Source organism: Scardinius erythrophthalmus, assembly GCF_964197995.2.
Source record: "Scardinius erythrophthalmus genome assembly, chromosome: 20".
NCBI classification, from domain to species: Eukaryota; Metazoa; Chordata; class Actinopteri; order Cypriniformes; family Leuciscidae; genus Scardinius; species Scardinius erythrophthalmus.
Window position 1 is genome coordinate 12,270,870 of NC_138240.1, and position 19,136 is coordinate 12,290,005.

The 19,136-nt window shown below is 37.1% G+C and overlaps 1 protein-coding gene across 1 annotated transcript in view; it reads left to right on the plus strand.

Annotated features, from left to right (window-relative positions):
• The window catches only part of ajap1 (adherens junctions associated protein 1), a gene marked incomplete at both ends in the record, with an annotated part of 48,129 nt that extends 29,293 nt beyond the window's left edge, over positions 1–18,836 (plus strand). Inside the window, 3 exons of the mRNA XM_081348968.1 lie at positions 15,568–15,655; positions 17,510–17,752; positions 18,764–18,836. Coding sequence (XP_081205094.1) covers positions 15,568–15,655; positions 17,510–17,752; positions 18,764–18,836 — 404 coding nt within the window. The remainder of the gene's footprint in view (positions 1–15,567; positions 15,656–17,509; positions 17,753–18,763) is intronic.
• Between the last annotated feature and the right edge of the window lie 300 nt (positions 18,837–19,136).

Below are 19,136 nucleotides of genomic sequence, written 5' to 3' on the forward strand. Positions count from 1 at the left end.
ATGTAAAAGTCTGCCACTTTTGATTAATTTTCTGAAGAAAAGAGTAATTTCTTATGAAAAAAACAAAACAAAAAAATGGTAGTATATACAGTACCAGTTAGGTCCTAACAACTGTCCTGCAGAGTTTAGCTACAACCCTAATCAAACACACCTAAACAAGCTAACCAGTGTCTTTAGGATTACTATGGCTATAGTTTTTTTTTTCAGGGTTGGAGCCAAACTCTGCAGGACAGAAGCTCTCTAGGACCGAACTTGGCTACCCCTGGTATAAACAGGTTTTTTAAAAAAAAAAAAAAAAAATTTTAATGTTGCCTATTTAGTCTTTGCACGTGCAGAGGCAGCAACAGGGTTTCTATGCACTTCTAGTGTTACATGTATCATTTTTGGCTCCATTGCATAATCTAGACTAGATATCATGTCCCTGGCATGACAGAGTAGCCTACATATGTTAAACTCAGTATCTGTCAGCTGTATTTGTGTATGCTGGGATGATTATTCTAGTCTCTGTCCTAGAAAGATGATGATTGGCATTAGCTCTCATGTATGCCATTAGGCGGCAATCTGTCCTGTCTGTTTGGTATTGCACAGTATTAGGCTAGTCATCCATTCAATGCAAAGTCCTCTGATGTGTTCCATAAATCTGTGCAAAAGGGGGGAATGTCTTGACACTTTCTACAAATTGGCTTGACTCTAGCTGTGTATGCCGTGCATTGAGATCTGTTATAGCCTGCAAAGTGGGCAAAAGTTTAATGCACAATTAAGTTTACACAAGAGCGTGGATCAGTGGCAGACATAATAAAAGACAGATAGCATGACCCTACGTTGATGATTTGCAGAAAAAGATGTTTTAATCCCTTAATTCTACACTACTGTGAAGTTATTAATCTTCACACGTTTTGCACATTACCATGTCATAGATTATATTAGCTGCAAAGGATATTAACAATAAAGACACCCATAAAATTAGATTCATGGTGAGTAATATACAAGCAAGAATAGTTTTATGACTCCCCTGAATGGAAACTTACATACATCCATGCATGTCGAATTATATTTCAGCACAAAGGTCAAACTCCAATCAAATGTCAAGGCCTCATTAACCATAGGAATGATTAGCAAAATGAAGTCAATCTGGAGTGACGACAGCAGTGTCATTACATCTAAAGGCCAGCGCAAGGTTTCTCTTAATCTCTGAAGTGCTGTTCCAATAATCCTCTCTGCCTTTCTTCTTCTTCATTTCGTCTGATCTTTATAAAGGCGAGGTAAAATATCAATCGCACCTGACAGTTCACAACCACCCAGTCTAACAGACTAATAGAGGACATTGTAGGATCATTTCAAATGTATGTCTCATATATTCAATTCACATTTATTTGTATAGCGCTTTTCACAATACAAATCGTTTCAAAGCAGCTTTACAGAACATTCATGAGTCTATGTGTAATAAAAAAACAAAACAAGCTTTTATCCCACTATGATACAAGTGTGTAATTAGTGGCATAAAATGGAATTACAATGTATTTAAAAAGCCTGACTGGCCTGGACATAATATAACAATGGGAGGGTGTTTGAAACGTGTTAATTATTTGTTATTTTTGCATTATTTATTTATTATTAATTATTTTTGGCTGGCCTGATTGCTGATGCCCTATCTGCCCAGTGCTGTAGGCTATTACTGTATCATCTCATGTTTGCTGACCGTGTATTGCAAACGTAAAACATTTGGTTTTCTAGAGTTCATTAAATATATTTGTTGCAAATTCTGCTGACTGGCTATCATAGTTGAGATTTTGAAATAGCTAGAAAACATGTTGTATTTTTTGTAAAGATGTTAAATGTAAGAAATGAATGACACAAAAACATATGGCTAAAAATAAAAATTATTATTTTTGTGGTGAAAATGTTGACATGACAAGTTAAAATCTCAACTTCTGGGCAGACCAGCAGAAAAAATTAGCTATTGTACCAGTATAAATAATTTGCCTGATATAAATCATTTATATAAAAAGTGGATGTAAATATGCTGGTTAATCCTGTTTATTTTGTGCTTTGCGGGAACCCTGAGGTAGTGGCTCACGTTCGAGAACTGTCACAATTTGTGCAGTAAGCAGTTTAATCTAATATTTGCCGCTAAATTAATTTGACTGGTTTGTGTTTTTTTATTTTACATTTTTATGCTCCTGGGTTTAGAAGCAAGTGTAATGGGTTTCTACAGACAATACTGCAGTGTTTTTGCATATTTTAATCATCTGGTGAATAGGAAGAATAGCGGTGTTAATTGCAGTTTTAATACAACTGAGGCGTGAAAATTGAATAATTTGTTTGCTGCACACAGTCCGTATAGCTCTTTTTTAAGTTCTATTTTGCCATGGGGAAAAAAAAAATGGTAAGTCACTCGTCAGTGACTCCAACAAATAACAAGCAACCTGAGAATATTAAAACTTAATGGAACTGCAGATGGAAAAAAGATAAATAAATCCCTGAACACAATCATTCACTCTGTTCTGTCCACATGGAAAACATAAAATGCTGCATGGTGACTCTTGAAGGTCTTATATTTGTCTCAAATGTCAAGTGCATTATGTAGTATGCTGCTTTGGCATGTCTTTCATATATATAGTATGAAATATAGTATATATATAGTATGAAAGTGAGTTCTATAGTGCCCTTAAGGGATCTTAAGCCGAAACTGTCTGATGAAACGAAATACCTATCAAGGTGAAATCTCTCCGCTTCCTCATTCAGCGAGCATCCCGGGTAAATTTAGCCCTTCGTAAACACCTGGACCAGTACTAAACTGCTTCTGACATATAGAGTAATGGGGGGAAAATAAGCAATGGGCTTTGAATACAAAACTGGAGCATTGGACATGCATACGAGCTGGTGTTCAGCTGAGTTTATGTCAGAGCAAGGGAAGTGCATGGAGGTCAGTGTAAACTGTTCACGTGCCAGATTTAAATCCAGGACTCCAACAGCCTCAAATCCTTTCATTGTGGCATTATAGATGTTTTACAATTGCTGAAAATTTTGTTATCATTTACTCACCTTTTGTTCCAAACCTGAAGGACTATCTATCTTTTGTGGAACACAAAAGAAGACATTCTGAAAAAAAAAAAAAAAGTTTGTCAATGCAATGAAGTTCAATGGGGTCCAAAACAACATCTGAACTTTTGAATTAGTGATTGTGGTACACTTTAGTTTAAATTCACATTCTCACTATTAGCATGCATATTACTGGGATATTGGCTGTTTATTAGCATATATTAATACTGTATTCTACATTCCTTAATCTTACCCAATACCGAAACTTAACAATACCTAGCTATTAATATGCAGTATTAGGAGTTTATTGAGGCAAAAGTCCCAGTTAAAAGTTAGTTAATGCTGAGAATTGGACCCTAATCTAAAGTGTGACCATATAGTGAATTTACTTATGTAACCAGGGACAACAGCTAGTTTCTATCCATTTTTATTATATCGAAAAGAACAGCTTGGACATTCTGCAAAATACCCACACATCAAAAAAAAAGAAGAAGAAAAAAAGTAATTTAGGTTTGGAACAAATATATGATGACAGAAATTATTTATTGGATGAAATATCTCATAAATTTTCTTTTAATAGCGGTCATCTAAGACAGTCTAGAAACCCTTCGCTCAGTTTAATGATGAACTATATCAATCTTTTCCCCAAGGACCATTGCTTCTCAACTGTGTGCAATGCATCAAGTACGAGCTTCTCTCCATCAGCTCATTGCTGACTAGACTATAATCTAGAGTCACGTATTATTCCTGCTGGTGACAGCCTTGACTTTGCGGGTCTGTTGATACAGCACAAGCCAGATTTTATCGCTGCAGACCAAACATGATTCAGCTGTTTACCCATCAGTTTGTCTGTGTGTGTTTGTGATTGTGTATGTGCATTCAGAGAGGTCAAGGTGTGGCTGGTTAGCTTAGTCCAGTTAGTCTCTGTTTGTAGGGACCGTAAGAGACCGTTGGTTTGCTGAAAAACAATAGGTCATTTGCTCTGTAATTTTTACAGAGGTTGTGTGAGAAAAACACAGACTTGGCAGATTCGAACGGGATTAAATTTGCAAAGTAAATAACGTCACCCTGGAAAACTAGTCCCGTTCGATTAGAGCTTATGTCGAGGTGAAAAACACACACACAAAAAAAGAAATTGGTCAGAAAAAGTAAAGCAAAACTAACTCAACACGTCACTTTGCATAAAAAAGAACAATGCAAATGTAATTACTATTTATAATGAGAAATGCAATATTGTAACACATTCCTTTGAAAAGTAACAAACAATTACAACTACAGCTGTGGTTTAGCGAAAGTTTCAACACTCACATGTGAGACCCAGGTCAGATAAAGTATTTCCCCACAGTAAAATCTACAAAAGAAGGATTAGGTGTGGATTAGAAGAGAAAATGCATTTGAGTGGAACATAGAAATGATATTTCCAGCCCTCCAGTAATTATTATAAATCTTATTTTACCATTGAACACTCTTCATTTAACAGAGTGTTATTAGGAGTTATTTGTATATCACAACATAATTTCACTAAATTAACTAAAAATATGTTTTTTCCAACCATTAACTTTTAAGCACAAGATGGCTTGGATAAATGCATAATTTTGACTTTTCCCTATTAAATGTTCAATTAACCTTTGAGCCTGGGGACGTGATAACAAGCATGCAGTGCTGAACAGCAGGACTGTAAGGCATTTTAATCAACTCACGCACGTTGTTAACCTGACGGCTCCATCTGTGATCTTCATGTTAATGCTAGCATCTTAGATGGAGACAAAGGACATACACAGGTATGCACGTTTATAAAACCAGGAGAAAGCAATTTGTTAGAATTTCTATTCATCTCAGCAGGTACATGACCCCTGGAAGTATGCCACTTGAAATATGCCATCTTTGCTCATGGGTGCTGACTTCTAATTCACTTACTTTCCACTTTTCCATATAGCAAAAATAATGAATTATTTGTGTATGTAAATGTTGCTCGCAAAGAAAAAAAAAATTGCTACTTTGGGTTGGCCATCAATGGAAAAAAAGATGGTGTAACAAGATGGTGTAGCTCTGAGAAGTCTAATCCTGTCTGAATGCAAATGTCTGTGGTTGTTGATGTTGTATTATCCTAACGCTTCTCCTCAGGTATTTTTTGACTTACCTGAGCTACCGTTTGCCCTCAAATCTTCGGCAGAAATGTAAATCAAATCATCGCTGAAACTCTGAAGGACTGCCCAAGTGCCCATTTTAATATTAGTGTCATGTAAGAGTAAGATAGGCTACTTGCCTAGTTTTCTCTGCTCATTTATGCACTGCTATAAACTCCATAGGGTTTTTATAATAAAAATTCTTCTTTAAAATTCTATCAACAAATAATAAATGAAAAGATATATGTGATGTATGCAAGTACAGCACATGACCTTCTGTAATGCCCACATCTAAAACACACACTCCCACTTCTGTAATAAACACAGACATGTTTGTCCCGTCCGAATCGGTACATGAAATCATAGAAGTAAACTCGAGTGATAAGAACTGTAACTCAAAGTCGTTTAGAAAACTAGCCCCGTCCGAATAGGCCTATAGTTTGTAAGAAATTATGTACAGTATAGGCTATACTGAAAAGATATGATTTCATTCAGACATGATATTTTAAAAAGACCAACAGTATGATTGTGTTTAGTTTGACTGCAAACTGTCAACACACAAAAGAATTATAATACCCATAATGCTCACATACTATAACTCTTCAGTTTCTCCCACTGTGGGGCATAGAGATGTTTTTAATTGTGTTTGTCAGTAAATAGGTCAAATAAATATAAAAGTCATGTGAATAACTTAATTGAAAAAGATATGGCGTAAATGTAACACAAAAAGTAGCATTACTTATTAGGTTAATGACAAAGTATGTAAAAAATTGTCAGTATTGTCAAAAATGACAATAGTTATAGATCTACACTATGACTTTACAGAAGATAACAAAAGAAATGTTAAATAAATAAAAAACAAATATGTTAAATACACTTTTACCTCCATTCACACTACTTGTAACATATTACGTCCAATGATCTTCCATTGTGCCACTCCACCCCTGACGTTATTTTTCTGAAAGAAAGACATCATTTTAGGCCTACCAGATGACCTAGTATTGTAGCAGCATAGAGGGTTTGTGAGATGTTTTAAGGTGCACTGACTTTGGTAAATTGCTTTAGTCATTGCTTTCAGTTTGATGTGTTCCAGTTTGATCAAAAGGCGAACTTTTCCTTGTCAAAGGTGTGCTAAATTCACTCACAAGTCCTTAGGGATGTGTCTTGCCTGCATTGTAATACATGAACTATAGTATTTTAGAAGTGCTGTCTTTCTCAAAATTGTTCATCCAATAGGACCGTTCGGTTTCACTGAGGTAAACCTTTTAAAGATGTGATAAGCTCACAAGGCTGCTCTGACAGACAGCTGTGAAGTAGTTCCATCCAGGACAACTTCATTATCTGTTAAGTAATACAATCATAGAGTCTACTTTGACCACCCCTCCCTCCCGCACTGTACAGAGCGATTGGATTATACATGGGAGCCTTTGACACTGGGAAAAGGCATTTAGAATAATTGCTTTGGATTTTTTTTTTCTCTCTTTGCTCTATTTCTCTTGGCCTTCTTGCAGTAAGGGTTTGGGAACGCTGTAGCTCAGTGGAAGTTAAGTGAGATTGACACCTTGACATCTACGTTAATTGGCAATCGTGAACCATCAGCAGGTGCGATGAGAGTTTTCCAGCGATCAGGTGGGGCGTGTGGGAGGACAACAAACGGAGCCAGGGGGACAAGGTTAACACCAGGAGGAGGAAAAGACTTCAAACACTTTCTCCCCTCTACAGCTCCAATGCATTAAAAATTAGAGCTGGATATTTGCAGTTTGTGGGTGTCAGTTGGTTTGCAAAGATTTTTATCTAGCCAGTTTCCACAAATGAATGAGAGAAGGGCACACAGCAGGAGTCAACAGCTCTGCGAACAGAAAGCTGATGCAATCAAACGTAAATGTAGCTTGATTCACAAAGAGCTCAAGGATGTAACTGATAGAGATTTAGTCATTCTCACTGGTCTGCGAGAGGAGAACTGGTGCAGAAATAACAGTTTTTTAAATAATGTACTGTGCAAATAAGGTTCACACATGAGAAAGCCTGTACTTGTATTACTATTCCTATTATTGTCCATGAATAAGTTATGATTCCATTCATAAGTGGAACCCTCTCATTCACATCCATTTTTCGGTCTACGCACTTTAAAAACTTTTAAAGAAGTAATATTCAGTGGCCATGAAGCACATTCTGTTCCTCTGCTGAATTATAAAGCATCATTCTAGAACTGTGGGCGTTCTGTGTTACATCACACTTGTTATGGGACATAACATAAAAGAAGATATTTTGAAGAACTTCTTTTATGTTCCTCAGAAGAAAGAAATTTTGAAAAAACAATGATTAAATATCATGATTAAATGATATGTTCAAAATATATATAAAAGAAATGTTTCTTATAATAGAATGATTTCTGAAGGACTGAATTATCAGCAGCCAATACTCCAGTTTTCCTCCTCACAGGAAGAAATTACACTGTATTGTATTAATAAGTCCGGTTATTATGGTTTTACTTACTATTTTTTTATTAAATAAATGCAGCCTAGTGAAAAAAACAAGACTTGCAGTATTTCAAACAGTATTTGAACGGTAGTGGGCATAGAAATTCTTATATAGAAGATAAAAGTTTGCAAAAATAAACAGTCAAGAAGTTTGTTCTCACTAGAATAGACTATTAGAATATTCTAGAATATTCCTATATCGGTCATTAGAAAGAGGGGTGCAAGAGGGACTTAGATTCTGAATTTGGCTTTCCACTGCAAATCCCCATATTACGGAAAATGCATAATTGCTTTTAGAAAATGATTTAAAAATAGATTCCTAAACCCCAGAGATTCTGTATGCACAGAGAATATATGCATAGACTCATCATTTTTAACGCACAGTGAAAAGCGAACAGTCATCATGGAAGAATGATTGCTCTTGCCGTCAGTCTCTCTTTCTCTCTGAGATTTCACTTATAATCAAATTACAACATTCCCATTAAAACTAAATCCACTTTTTAGATTACTGTGAAAAATCACCGGTGTTAGTGCTGGGATATGCACCGAACAAATTCCAAGGTGTGATTTTGGTGAGATTGGTGTAAAGTCAAATTTAAAATTGCCGTCTGCACAGCAGTTCATTTGAAGTTTGATGGATCTGGATACTCATGCATACAAACTCTGAAGTTACGTTTTCACGTTCTTCCCTTTTGAATGTGAACTCAAAGCTGTTGCTTTGCCATGAGTACTCCTTCAGCCAAGCCGCAACATGATTGAAAGCACTCAGTGAAGGCATCTCCTTTCCACTTCATCTCACTAGCCCTTTGCAGCCATCTGTAGCTGCAGATGCCAGGCCCGGGCTGCACTAATAGTGCATTTAGCTGACAGATCCACACTATGTCCCGCTCCAAACCTCTAAATGTCCTTTAGGTGGATAGAGGAGTGTCTGTCTCTGTGGTCTGTGCTCTATGGGCCCCCAGCAGCACAAACTCATAACCTTCAGTTAAAATACTGCCCCCTGTGTATGTGTCTCCTTTGCATACATTTTTTTCAAGGTCCTGTCTGTTAAAACTGTGCTATTTGGGTTTTATATTTGTCCTAGATTTTTAAAACTCTTTTCTTTCCACTACTGTCCTATTTTAATGTCAGTCTCATGACATTTCACTTTGTTAGGCCTAATTTTGTCTGGACCAGTTAACTCTGCTATTATTGGCCACTAGTAGGTCTTTGCTAATGTGTTTTGTATACATCCTGGTTCTAAATATTTTTTTTGTGAAGAAAACAGTACATGGCATATGCAATGGCATAATTCAATGTATTTCCAATTTAAATCGAATAGTCAGCAGAACACAGTATCTTTTATGATTTGATTGGATTGTGAAAAATGTCCTATGGTATTATTGATTGCAGGGATGGAGTGGAGGATAAACACAGATTTACATTTCTTTTGTTGTACAAAATCTTTTTTTAAATATAAAGTTAAATTAATTGGTGGACATGTGTCATGACTGACTAATGTGATCATTTGTGAATCGTTTAACAAAAAATATATTGTTTTGATAAACTAGCAACCTCTCCCAATTAAATTTAGAAAAAAAAAAGAAAGTTACTGTTTGGATTAAATAGGCAAATGCATCTTTGTTGTCAATAATGTATTGACAATGTCTTCCTATATGGTTGTTTAAGCTACATTCTCCATTAATTAGGCTGTTGCCAAACATATAGCATGCTACACACATAATAATCACTGCAATAATGATCCAGTCATAAGTATTTACCATCTGAAGCATTTCCCTTTTTAAATCCAAACAGCTTTTTTTGTCGTGTATATACATGAATTATTGTTATTTATTACATTTTGATTTGAACCTAATTCAGTTCAATTCACAATTATTTGTGTAGCGCTTTTCACAATACATACTGTATTGTTTCAAAGCAGCTTTACATAAAATGCATGTTTCTACATTACAATTTAGAGTGATCTGTTATCAGAGGTGACTGTGTCCAAGTAATGTCCAAATGTACAGTTCTAAAATAATACAAATCATCTAGTTAGCTAACATCATGTATTCATTATAGGCAGAAACATTGAGCTCATTAAAGCAATTATTACAAGTTGTGATCGTAATGATTACAATAGAAAATTTGGCAGTTGTGTATGTCGATTTAGAGTTGGCGTCATCTGAAGTCCTCGCAGGAGTTGGCATCATCTCTTCACAGGTGTTCGGTCACCTGAAATCCAAACTGGAGCTGGCGTAATCTCTAGTTCTCTAGAAACAGAAAGCAAATGGAAAATAATTAGCATAGTTGCTTTTCATAACATTTCAAGCAAAAGATGATAGTCATGCGCATTTCATCTGATATAACTGGAGTGCAAGTTTATGAGATGTATTATGTAAACGCTTGGCTAAATAGATGTGTCTTTAACCTAAACATAAAGGCTTAGAGGGATAGTGCCTCTGAGCCCCGAACATTATGAAGAAGGCTAATCCAGAGTTTAGGAGCCAAATGTGAAACAGCTCTACCGCCTTTAGTGGACTTAGGCACTACCAAGAGTCCTGCGTTTCGTGACCTTAAAGTGCGTGATGGATTGTAAGGCGATAGAAGATCAGTTAAGTACACAGGAGCTAAACCATTTATGACCGTATAGGTCAGTAGCAATACTTTGTAATCGATATGGAACTAGGTAACCAGTGTAGAGATGATAAAATTTGGGTTATTTGATCATATTTTCTTGATTTTACTAAAAAGTCTTAACATACAGTAAATTGACTAGTTTTTTATCACAGGAACGAACCTAAACTTCTCTTGTCATTTCAGTTTGAGGGGTGAAATCTTTTACACTCAACCATGCAAACTGAGGATTCTTTTTTTCCACACAACATGCCTGATTGGTTAACATTTAAAAGAAAATATATTTTCCTTTATCCATGCATCTTTCAGCATAAAAGAAATATAATGAATGAGAAAGTTTGATGAAAGATTACAAAAACAAACATTTTCCTTTAGAATAACATGCACTGATGGAACATGCACAATAAGACTAGGAATGTTTTATTAAGAAAGCATATCCAGGCAGTTTTGCATTTTATGTTGCATTTGAATCGTCACCACCACACAACACATTCTGAATTTATTTATTTATTTTTGAATCAGGTAATGTAGTTACAGAATCAACTAACTGGGGCTGACTAGATCATGCTACTCAGCCAAACCTTGAACTCTTTGAAATAACTTAAACAAAGAGCACTCCAGAAAAAGTGTAATAGTTCAGCTTGTTCTAGTAGAGACATTTAGCAGTATCTCTGGGTGTAAGGGCTGCACGTCTCTGAGGTTTGGGGAGTTTGGGAAGTATAGTGCCTCTGAGGGTTGGGCTCTTTTTTTCCTGATTATTGGCAAGGCGCCCAGGGAAACAAAGGCTCACCCCAAGCACCTGAAGCAAGGTGACTCCATCACTGGCAGAGTTAGGAAGGAGGGGGTCTGATACCACAGCACCAGCCTGTGTTCCTCTTTTGACACTTTCCCTGATTGGAATTGGTGTGCCTATCTCTCTCATTGCAGGGCCAGGTGAGACAAGGTGATATACGTCCTGTTCTCTGAGCCTGGGCCGGAGTAATAAGAATATAATGGAGATACATTTGCATTTGTCTACTCTGGTATTATAAAGCTCTATATTACACAAATGTGATGGGTTCGGTCGGGGGGGTGGGGGAATGAATCTTTCGAACTGAAATCAATACATAAAACAACAGGCCTAGAAGCCAACGAGCGTTTCGACTCAGAGCAAGGTCGAGGACGGAGAGCTCGTCTCATAAAATTTCACAGATGCATAAACACCTGAATATATCACCCTATACACTCTCTCAATTTAACCTGCTGCCTTCCATTTCAGAGCAAGAGGGACAGAGGGAGAGAGAGGGAAATTTAAATAGCTGTCCGATATGTTTATGTGTTGGTGTAGCTGGGGGACTCCATGCCAAGGAGCAGTGTTCAGGCCAGGGACTGAGATAAAATTAATCCAGCTCTGACCCGAACGCAGGACACAGGGAGGGAAAGTGAAGCACGCATTTCCCAGATGCATCTGCATGCTTCCATCACTCATAGTGCCAGCTAAGCAATCAGGAAGGGTCAGAACATCAATATGAAGTAAACATGTGCCTGAACTCCTCTGAACCGTGACGAATTTTCCTCTAGGTCAAAAAACAAAACAAAAAAAGGCGCTGCCAAAGACTGGGAGAAAGTGTAACACGCAATATGGTGGAAAAAGTTGATTTTTTTTTCAATGCTATTTGAGCATAAGATCCAACATTTATAGTAAAGCTGTTGTCAGATTTCATTGGTGATTTCAAATATGAAATTTAATCATAAGCTTGGTGAACAGCTTTGGAGAATTTGATGTTTCCCCATTCAAAGAGATAGGAGCTGCATTTGAATCCCTGAGAGGTGTTTCAAAGATGGCCGCCGGATTAAATGACTTGTCTTGAAGAGACTTTAACTGTAGTGAATCAAAACTGCATTGGAGCATACAGATTATTTTCTTCACTGGTTTTGTTGGATTTTATTTTCTTATTTATTTTTCTTTAATGCTATTAACAAAGGCTGTGGTAATAGTTAATAATGAAATGTATCATTATAGAGAGCAGGGTCTGCGGGCTGTGCAGAAAACCTCTACCAGTAATGTAATTTTACAGTAGTGAAAATGTCTATAGACAAAACGCATCTAAAAAATAGTGGAGGTCACAGAGTAAGCTGCTGCGGGAAACGTGCACAACGCAAGACATCCAAAAACGTGAGAATGCTTTACACATGTGAGTTTGATTGAAGCCCTTCATTTAAAGTTCATCGTGGCTTGCCATTTCAGATGCTTTGACAGGCGCCGTTCAGTGCATTCAGCGTCTGACTTACAGCTATATCCTTATACATAAATGTTTTCTATTTCTATTTTTCATAAAAGGTTCGTCCTGATGGCAAACTTCACGGACTTCACTGATCGAGTGCAACAAAAAGGGAGCGCAGTATTTCTGACTGAAATACCCAATTTTTCAATTGGCTTATGGATTATTCTTGCAGAAAATAATTTGCTCTGTGAAAAACAAAAGTTTATGATTCTTACATGTTTCGTTCGTCATGGTAATCTTCACAAATGGACCCAACGTCTATGAACTTTGCAGCCTAAATACAATTGGCAGAAGTAAAAAGCTAAACGTAGGCTATAAATGAACTACACGGTTGCATGACTTCAAACCCACCACCACTAATATTCTGACAACTCTTTCAGTCTTTATTTAAAAAATATTTTCCGTGAAAGTTTGAGGTAGAAAAGTTTGCAAGAGTGGACTAGTGAGTAGATGAAATTACCTGTTCAGTGTGATGTTTAATGTCCCTGACAACTTCTATTCAACCCTCCATTTAGCCATTTGTTAACAACCACCTTTTTCAAGACAAGTCAAATCCCAAGGGGGTATTACTGAAATATTTTATGTCAGAATAAAACATGAAAAATTCTTGAGCTTATGTTAACCACCAAACTTATTTTAGGAATTTAAACAAAAACTGCTTCAGTAAAAACCTATTTGACTTCTGGATGATGGAACTGAAAGTGCTAAAACGTGATGTGAAATTTACTTAGATTTTAAAAGCCATTTCATTTGCATTTATTTGCATTTCTTGTTCAGTTACAAAAACGTAATTGAAGCACCTTGATTGTAAGTCTAATAAGTGTTTTGTAACATTACAGTTAATTCTCTTAGACAAATATTTATTCAACTTTTTTAGTATGCTTGCTGAAGTAAGACTACATGTAGTTAATATGAGGAGTTTGCAATTCTCATACATTCTCAATGTTGCATTAAGAGCACAGCTCAGCAGAGCTTGTATCCCTTCAGGGCTAATGTAATCTGTCAGAACTGGCCCAGATGTAACGTCACATTCACACATACATGTACAGGTGTGTAAACGTGCACACGTTTAACTATCTTTCTCTTTCCGTTGTTTATCTCTCTCTCTCTCTCTCTCTCTCTCTCTCTCTCTCTCTCTCTCTCTCTCTCTCTCTCTCTCTCTCTCTCTCTCTCTCTCTCTCGATTATTCAGCCAGAACTTGAGGGACTTAGCACCCCACAGGTCTCTAGGGTTAAGTAAATCAGTCCAGCGTTTTTTCGTACAGCAACACAGTATAGCGCAACTTGACCCTTCCTGCCAGAACTGAGACACGCCTGTAATTGACTCTAAAATGAGACATGCCTAATACAAGGGCACTAGAAAGAGAAATGATGTGCAACTTGACAAACGCACACACATAGCACAGGCACTTATATGTGCTGCCCTGTTAGATAAATAAAAAAAATGCATTAGGAATGCATTTGTGAGATGATATATCTCTTATATTACTATATACTGAATAATGCGAACAGTCAGACAGTTTAGTGGTTGCAAACTGAGGACTGTGGTTGAATTAATTATTCTGTTAATCTCCAAAAGAAAAAGAAAATAAAGTCCTGAGTTTGTTTTTGTTTACGGCCAAACACTGTTTTCTCTTAATTTTTTTTTTCTGGCCACCCCAAATATACCCAAAATCAAATTGAGAAAGATCACTTTTTGTTCAGATTCCTTCCTGGTTGTGATACGCCTGATGCGGTCTTCATGAAAGCAGATATTCCACGCAGCACAATCCAGTCAACATGCATTACTGTAAATCTCGTTTCAGCCTCGGATATTTTTGGCAGAAGCAAAGTATATGGGTAGTTGATGCATAAAATGTCAATTTAAACTAAAATCAAGATGCACAAGTCATGTTTTCACGTTTTTACCTTCATTCATTCATTTAAAGGGTCCTGTGGTGTGATAAATAAATTATACAATTGTATAAATATTGCATTTAGTCTCTCAATTAATATGAGATCATAAAAACTGCATGCATAATAATTGTACATTTTAAATGATTTTAATCGTCAATGTCCCGAAAGGATTTCATGTCAGCTACCCATAGATCGCACTAAGGAGCATTTGCACAGACTCAAACTTTGTACTTGAATTCGTAATGTACAGAGGTGGCATAAAAATATTTGCAGTGTATCTTTCACTAAAATATCAAAAACACAAAATGAGTAGACAAATGTAACCACGATAACATTATGAAAAAACTTGCATAGCAAATTAGTGCACACTCATATGCACTGTCCTATATTCCGGTTGATGCTTAGTCCCATGCGACGCTTCTGTGCCAGGTGTAGTAAGGTTAACTAGTGTTATAACTCTGAATATAAATGGTTCTGTGAATAAATGAATGTTGGAACTGTGAAACTCCTTTTGGTACTGCAAACTAACCACTTAAATAAATGCACCAAGCTGTAATGCATTCTCATTTCCCAGATACTTTAATATGGATGCTGCTGTTCCTCGCAGACCCGCACACAAACACTTTAATATTGATGGGGAAATCCATAAAATTGCTTCCTTCACTCTTATCAGCTCCAGCAAGAAATGGAAGTCGTGGCACTCTTTATATCTAAAAGTCTGTAACTGCGGCTCCCCGCGGGGTCTCATTTCTATCCATTCAGGAGTGACGGAGTGAGAAAGACAGTGTAGCTCATAGTTCTTGTGACACTCTTTATTCTGGAACAGAGAGTTCTTGTTCTGCATTAATTGTTGTTTGCTGACCTTTAGCCAGCTGGTGTGATTGCCATCTTCTCCCTGTTGCTTTCAGTCAAGCTGTTTCATAGTCCAGACTTTGTGAAATGGTAAAATAAATGGACCGACTGAATTACTTTCATGGTGGCAGACAGGGCTTACAAAAAGCTATGGTGGCGCAGAGGGAGCAGTGCATGTTAAGATGCAGTATCAGTGTTATTGCAATCAAATACCTTACAAAAGGCACTGGCGCTCATGTTAGTTGCCATGGAGACAGTGATAACTATGCTCTCTTTGTTTTTCTCTTCTTAGGTCTGGCTGTTCACCAGATCATCACCATCACTGTGTCCCTCATCATGATCGTCGCAGCCTTGATCACTACTCTAGTCCTTAAAAACTGGTAGGAAACATTCTTTTCTTTCAGCAGTGTGCCAATGACTTTTTGTCTGTCTGTCTGTCTGTCTGTCTCTCCCTATTCCTGTCCCTCTATCTGTTTATCATCTTTTCAATCTGTCCTTCTCTATCCCTCTGTCTGTCAATGTGGACAGTGACCCCTTATTGCACCAAACAATGCAGACACAATCGCTTTTTTCCCAAACTCAGTGAGCTTCCTCCTTAGGCAGCATTTTATGGCACCTAAGATAATTTTTTCTTTTGATGTGAAAAATCTCTTGACAATAATTCTAAACTGTAATGTTCATTACCGAGATTAAATTAAATACAATTACATAAACTAATTGTTAGTAAACATACTATTTGACACCAGTTTGTGTCATATTTATATTTATGCTAAAGTACCCATTCTTCCTCAAGTTATTGCAGTGAAATCAATCACGAGTCGAGTCACTTTTGCTGCCTATGTAAAGTGTTTCAGATCAGTCATAGCCTCTTACACACAGTCAGTCTTTACTGGTAAATAAACAACACCCTGGCCCACACCCGATCAGGAGCTTGACCCATCCTACGCCAAATAACGATTACAATATTGGTGCGATGTTCATTTCAGAGATCATGCTTTTCGGGGTGCTTGGTATCAAAAATCTGCTTCCCATTCATCAGTGCTGTGACTCTGTAGTTACTATTGTGTAATATAGTAGCTCTAGTACTAAAGTAACTATTATTCATCTTGTGTTTTTAAGAGCAAAATAACATTCTGAGTAGGGATGCACCGATACCACTTTTTCCAGAACGAGTCCGATACCGATACTGTCATTTTTGGTACTTACTGATACCGTAAGCGATACCTGTATTTTCACTGCATTTGTAATTTTTAAATGTATTAGTAGAGAAACCAAAAGAATATCAATCATATTAGTTGGCTAAGTTATTTGGCTGAGTTAACTTAGTTGGCTAAGTTATTTTCATGCTTAATTAAGCCTGCTAAAATGCATTGTATGAGCTTCTGTTACTTTCACTGTTCATATTGTTCTATCATATTTTATCTTTCATTTAATAGTACAGCACATATTTAGAGCTGCTCCAGAAGGGATCAGTGCTGAGGATTGGGTCAGTGGTACAAATGTTTAGAGAAAAGCGAAATATCAATTATTTATTCCAATTTTGATACTACAACAAAAACTACAGTAATCAAATGAGAAAAAACACTGCATATTTATTACTGTATAAATAAAATATAGATGCAGCTTTTTGTAAAGTTACTAAAGGTAGCCTATTTAGTCAAGAGCAGTGAGTAATTTATTTGTCCTTTGTTTGATTGAACATTAAACTGAACCAGTATCGGGCTCATTTTCTCGTACTCGTAAAAATGCTCCGATATGCATCCCTAATTCTGTGTGATCATCCCCTTACGCCTGTCACTCAGAAGTAAAAAAAAAAAAAAGTTGCTAAAATGAAACTAAAGTGCTTCACCTCATCTAGGTGGGTGAAGAAACCAGCTCAGCGTTTAAAGGTCATTTACGATGATTGAATTCAGAGTTTGCCAGTATTGTGGTACTGATGTGTGAATGGTATCTTACCAGTAAAAAGAAGTGTGTATTTACTTAAAGTCATTCTGATAATTTTACGTTAACTTACCGGGATTTCTGTGTGAAAGGGGCTTATGAGGTTCCATTTCAATTAGGATGCCTATTTGTGAAATTCACAAAGGCAGCTCACTAGGTTTTTGGAACAGAGCTAATATGTCTGTGTCTGTCTCCCCAGTACGTGTTAAATGTAGGACAGACACAGCGGTGTCTGGTATGGTTCAAGGTATGATTTTATGTTGGCTTTGTGAATTTGGTGCGTGTTTTTGTAGTTGTGCACAGTCCGGGAATGGCCGACACAGCAGCCATCAGAGAAAGATCAACCAGCAAGAGGAGAGCTGTCAGAATCTGACCGACTTCACGCCTGCCCGCGTGCCCAGTAAGGTGGACATCTTCACCGCCTACAATGACAGTTTACAGTGCTCACACGAGTGCGTGCGGTCCGGCATACCGGTGTACACGGACGAGATGATCCAGCACACACCCATCTACAAGACCTCCTACAATGGAAACAGGCAAGAGGACATGATTCATATATATTCAGTAGGATCAACTGGGCTGGATGTTGGAGCTGCTGACCAAGTTGTTTGGAAAGCGAGTCAACTGCATTGACAGCCCTGTCCATACTTTCTTACAGGGTTTGGCTTCCTCATAGCTTAGAGTGTTTAGTGCTGGCAGAAATAATGTTCATTCTGTGTGACCATATTATGCACAAATGTATAAATTGCTGTTTAAAGTGCACATCACATTTGACCCCTGCAGTTTAAATTTCACAATCCAGGTCATCCAAGGTCACCTAATTTATTTATATTATTATTATTATTTTTGATTTTTTTTAACAGTGGGACTTTTAACTATCAAGCTGTGTTTTAGCTTATAGACAGTTTGCAGTAAAACCTTCTCAGAAAAGTTTAATTCATCCTCTTTAATGCACCACCACTGTAGCCGTTCACACGCAGACAGACTCTTTGGCATTGCATATTGCCTCATGCTGCATGAGCTATTTGTGAGCGATTTATGACAGCTTGTCAAGTTCAATAAAACTTTTAAAATGCAGTGGTCTCAAAAGCCCTGCATTCTGTTCCATTCAAACTGTTTTTGAATGTGCCTTTGTTTGAAAATACATAGTTTCATATTTTTCTTTGCTACAATCGTCAATTATAGAATAATTTAGTCTTTAATGTGCATTTTGGAAATAACCAGTTTAATCTGCCAGAGAGTCATTATTTTTCAGATAAGCATGTTGAGACAGTTGTGTAGTCTTGTTTATTGTCCTTCCATTGCCCTCGCCTTTATAAAAGACTGAGCATGGGCTTAAACTGTATGAATATTTTCAGTGCTGCTTCATTTAATACTGAATGCTTCAGAATACAAAACCTAGATGAGAGGGTTTAGAGGAAATGTAACTGTGGGTGCTTTTGTTTGTGGTATAATGCCATTTTAAAAAAGAGAGTCTTGAATCAGGGAGTGGGACAGAAGTGCTTATATCTGCAGGATTGAAGAGCTGATCTGTCTGTCTATTTCAGACCGTCGCCCACTGAAAGGCAGCTAATCCCTGTGGCCTTTGTGTCTGAGAAATGGTTCGAGATCTCCTGTTGAGGCCCTTTTACTACCTTTGGGTTGAGCCCACGTCTTCAGTTTGTGCCCTGGTACGTACTATATTTCGTATGGCTCTAAAATTCACGTGGTGTAATTTTGGCATGGTATTCCAGTGCTTGTGTTCTTTCTAGAAATTCACAGTTCCTCGGGGTTCAAAAAGAATAGTTCACAAGTCATAGAATTTAAATGAGTTGCAGGCTTGTACTGTAGCTCATATACTTTAAAAAATTGTATCCTCCATACACCAAACAGCAGAAATATTAGGTGAGGTGACAATATACATTGGTAACACTTACATTA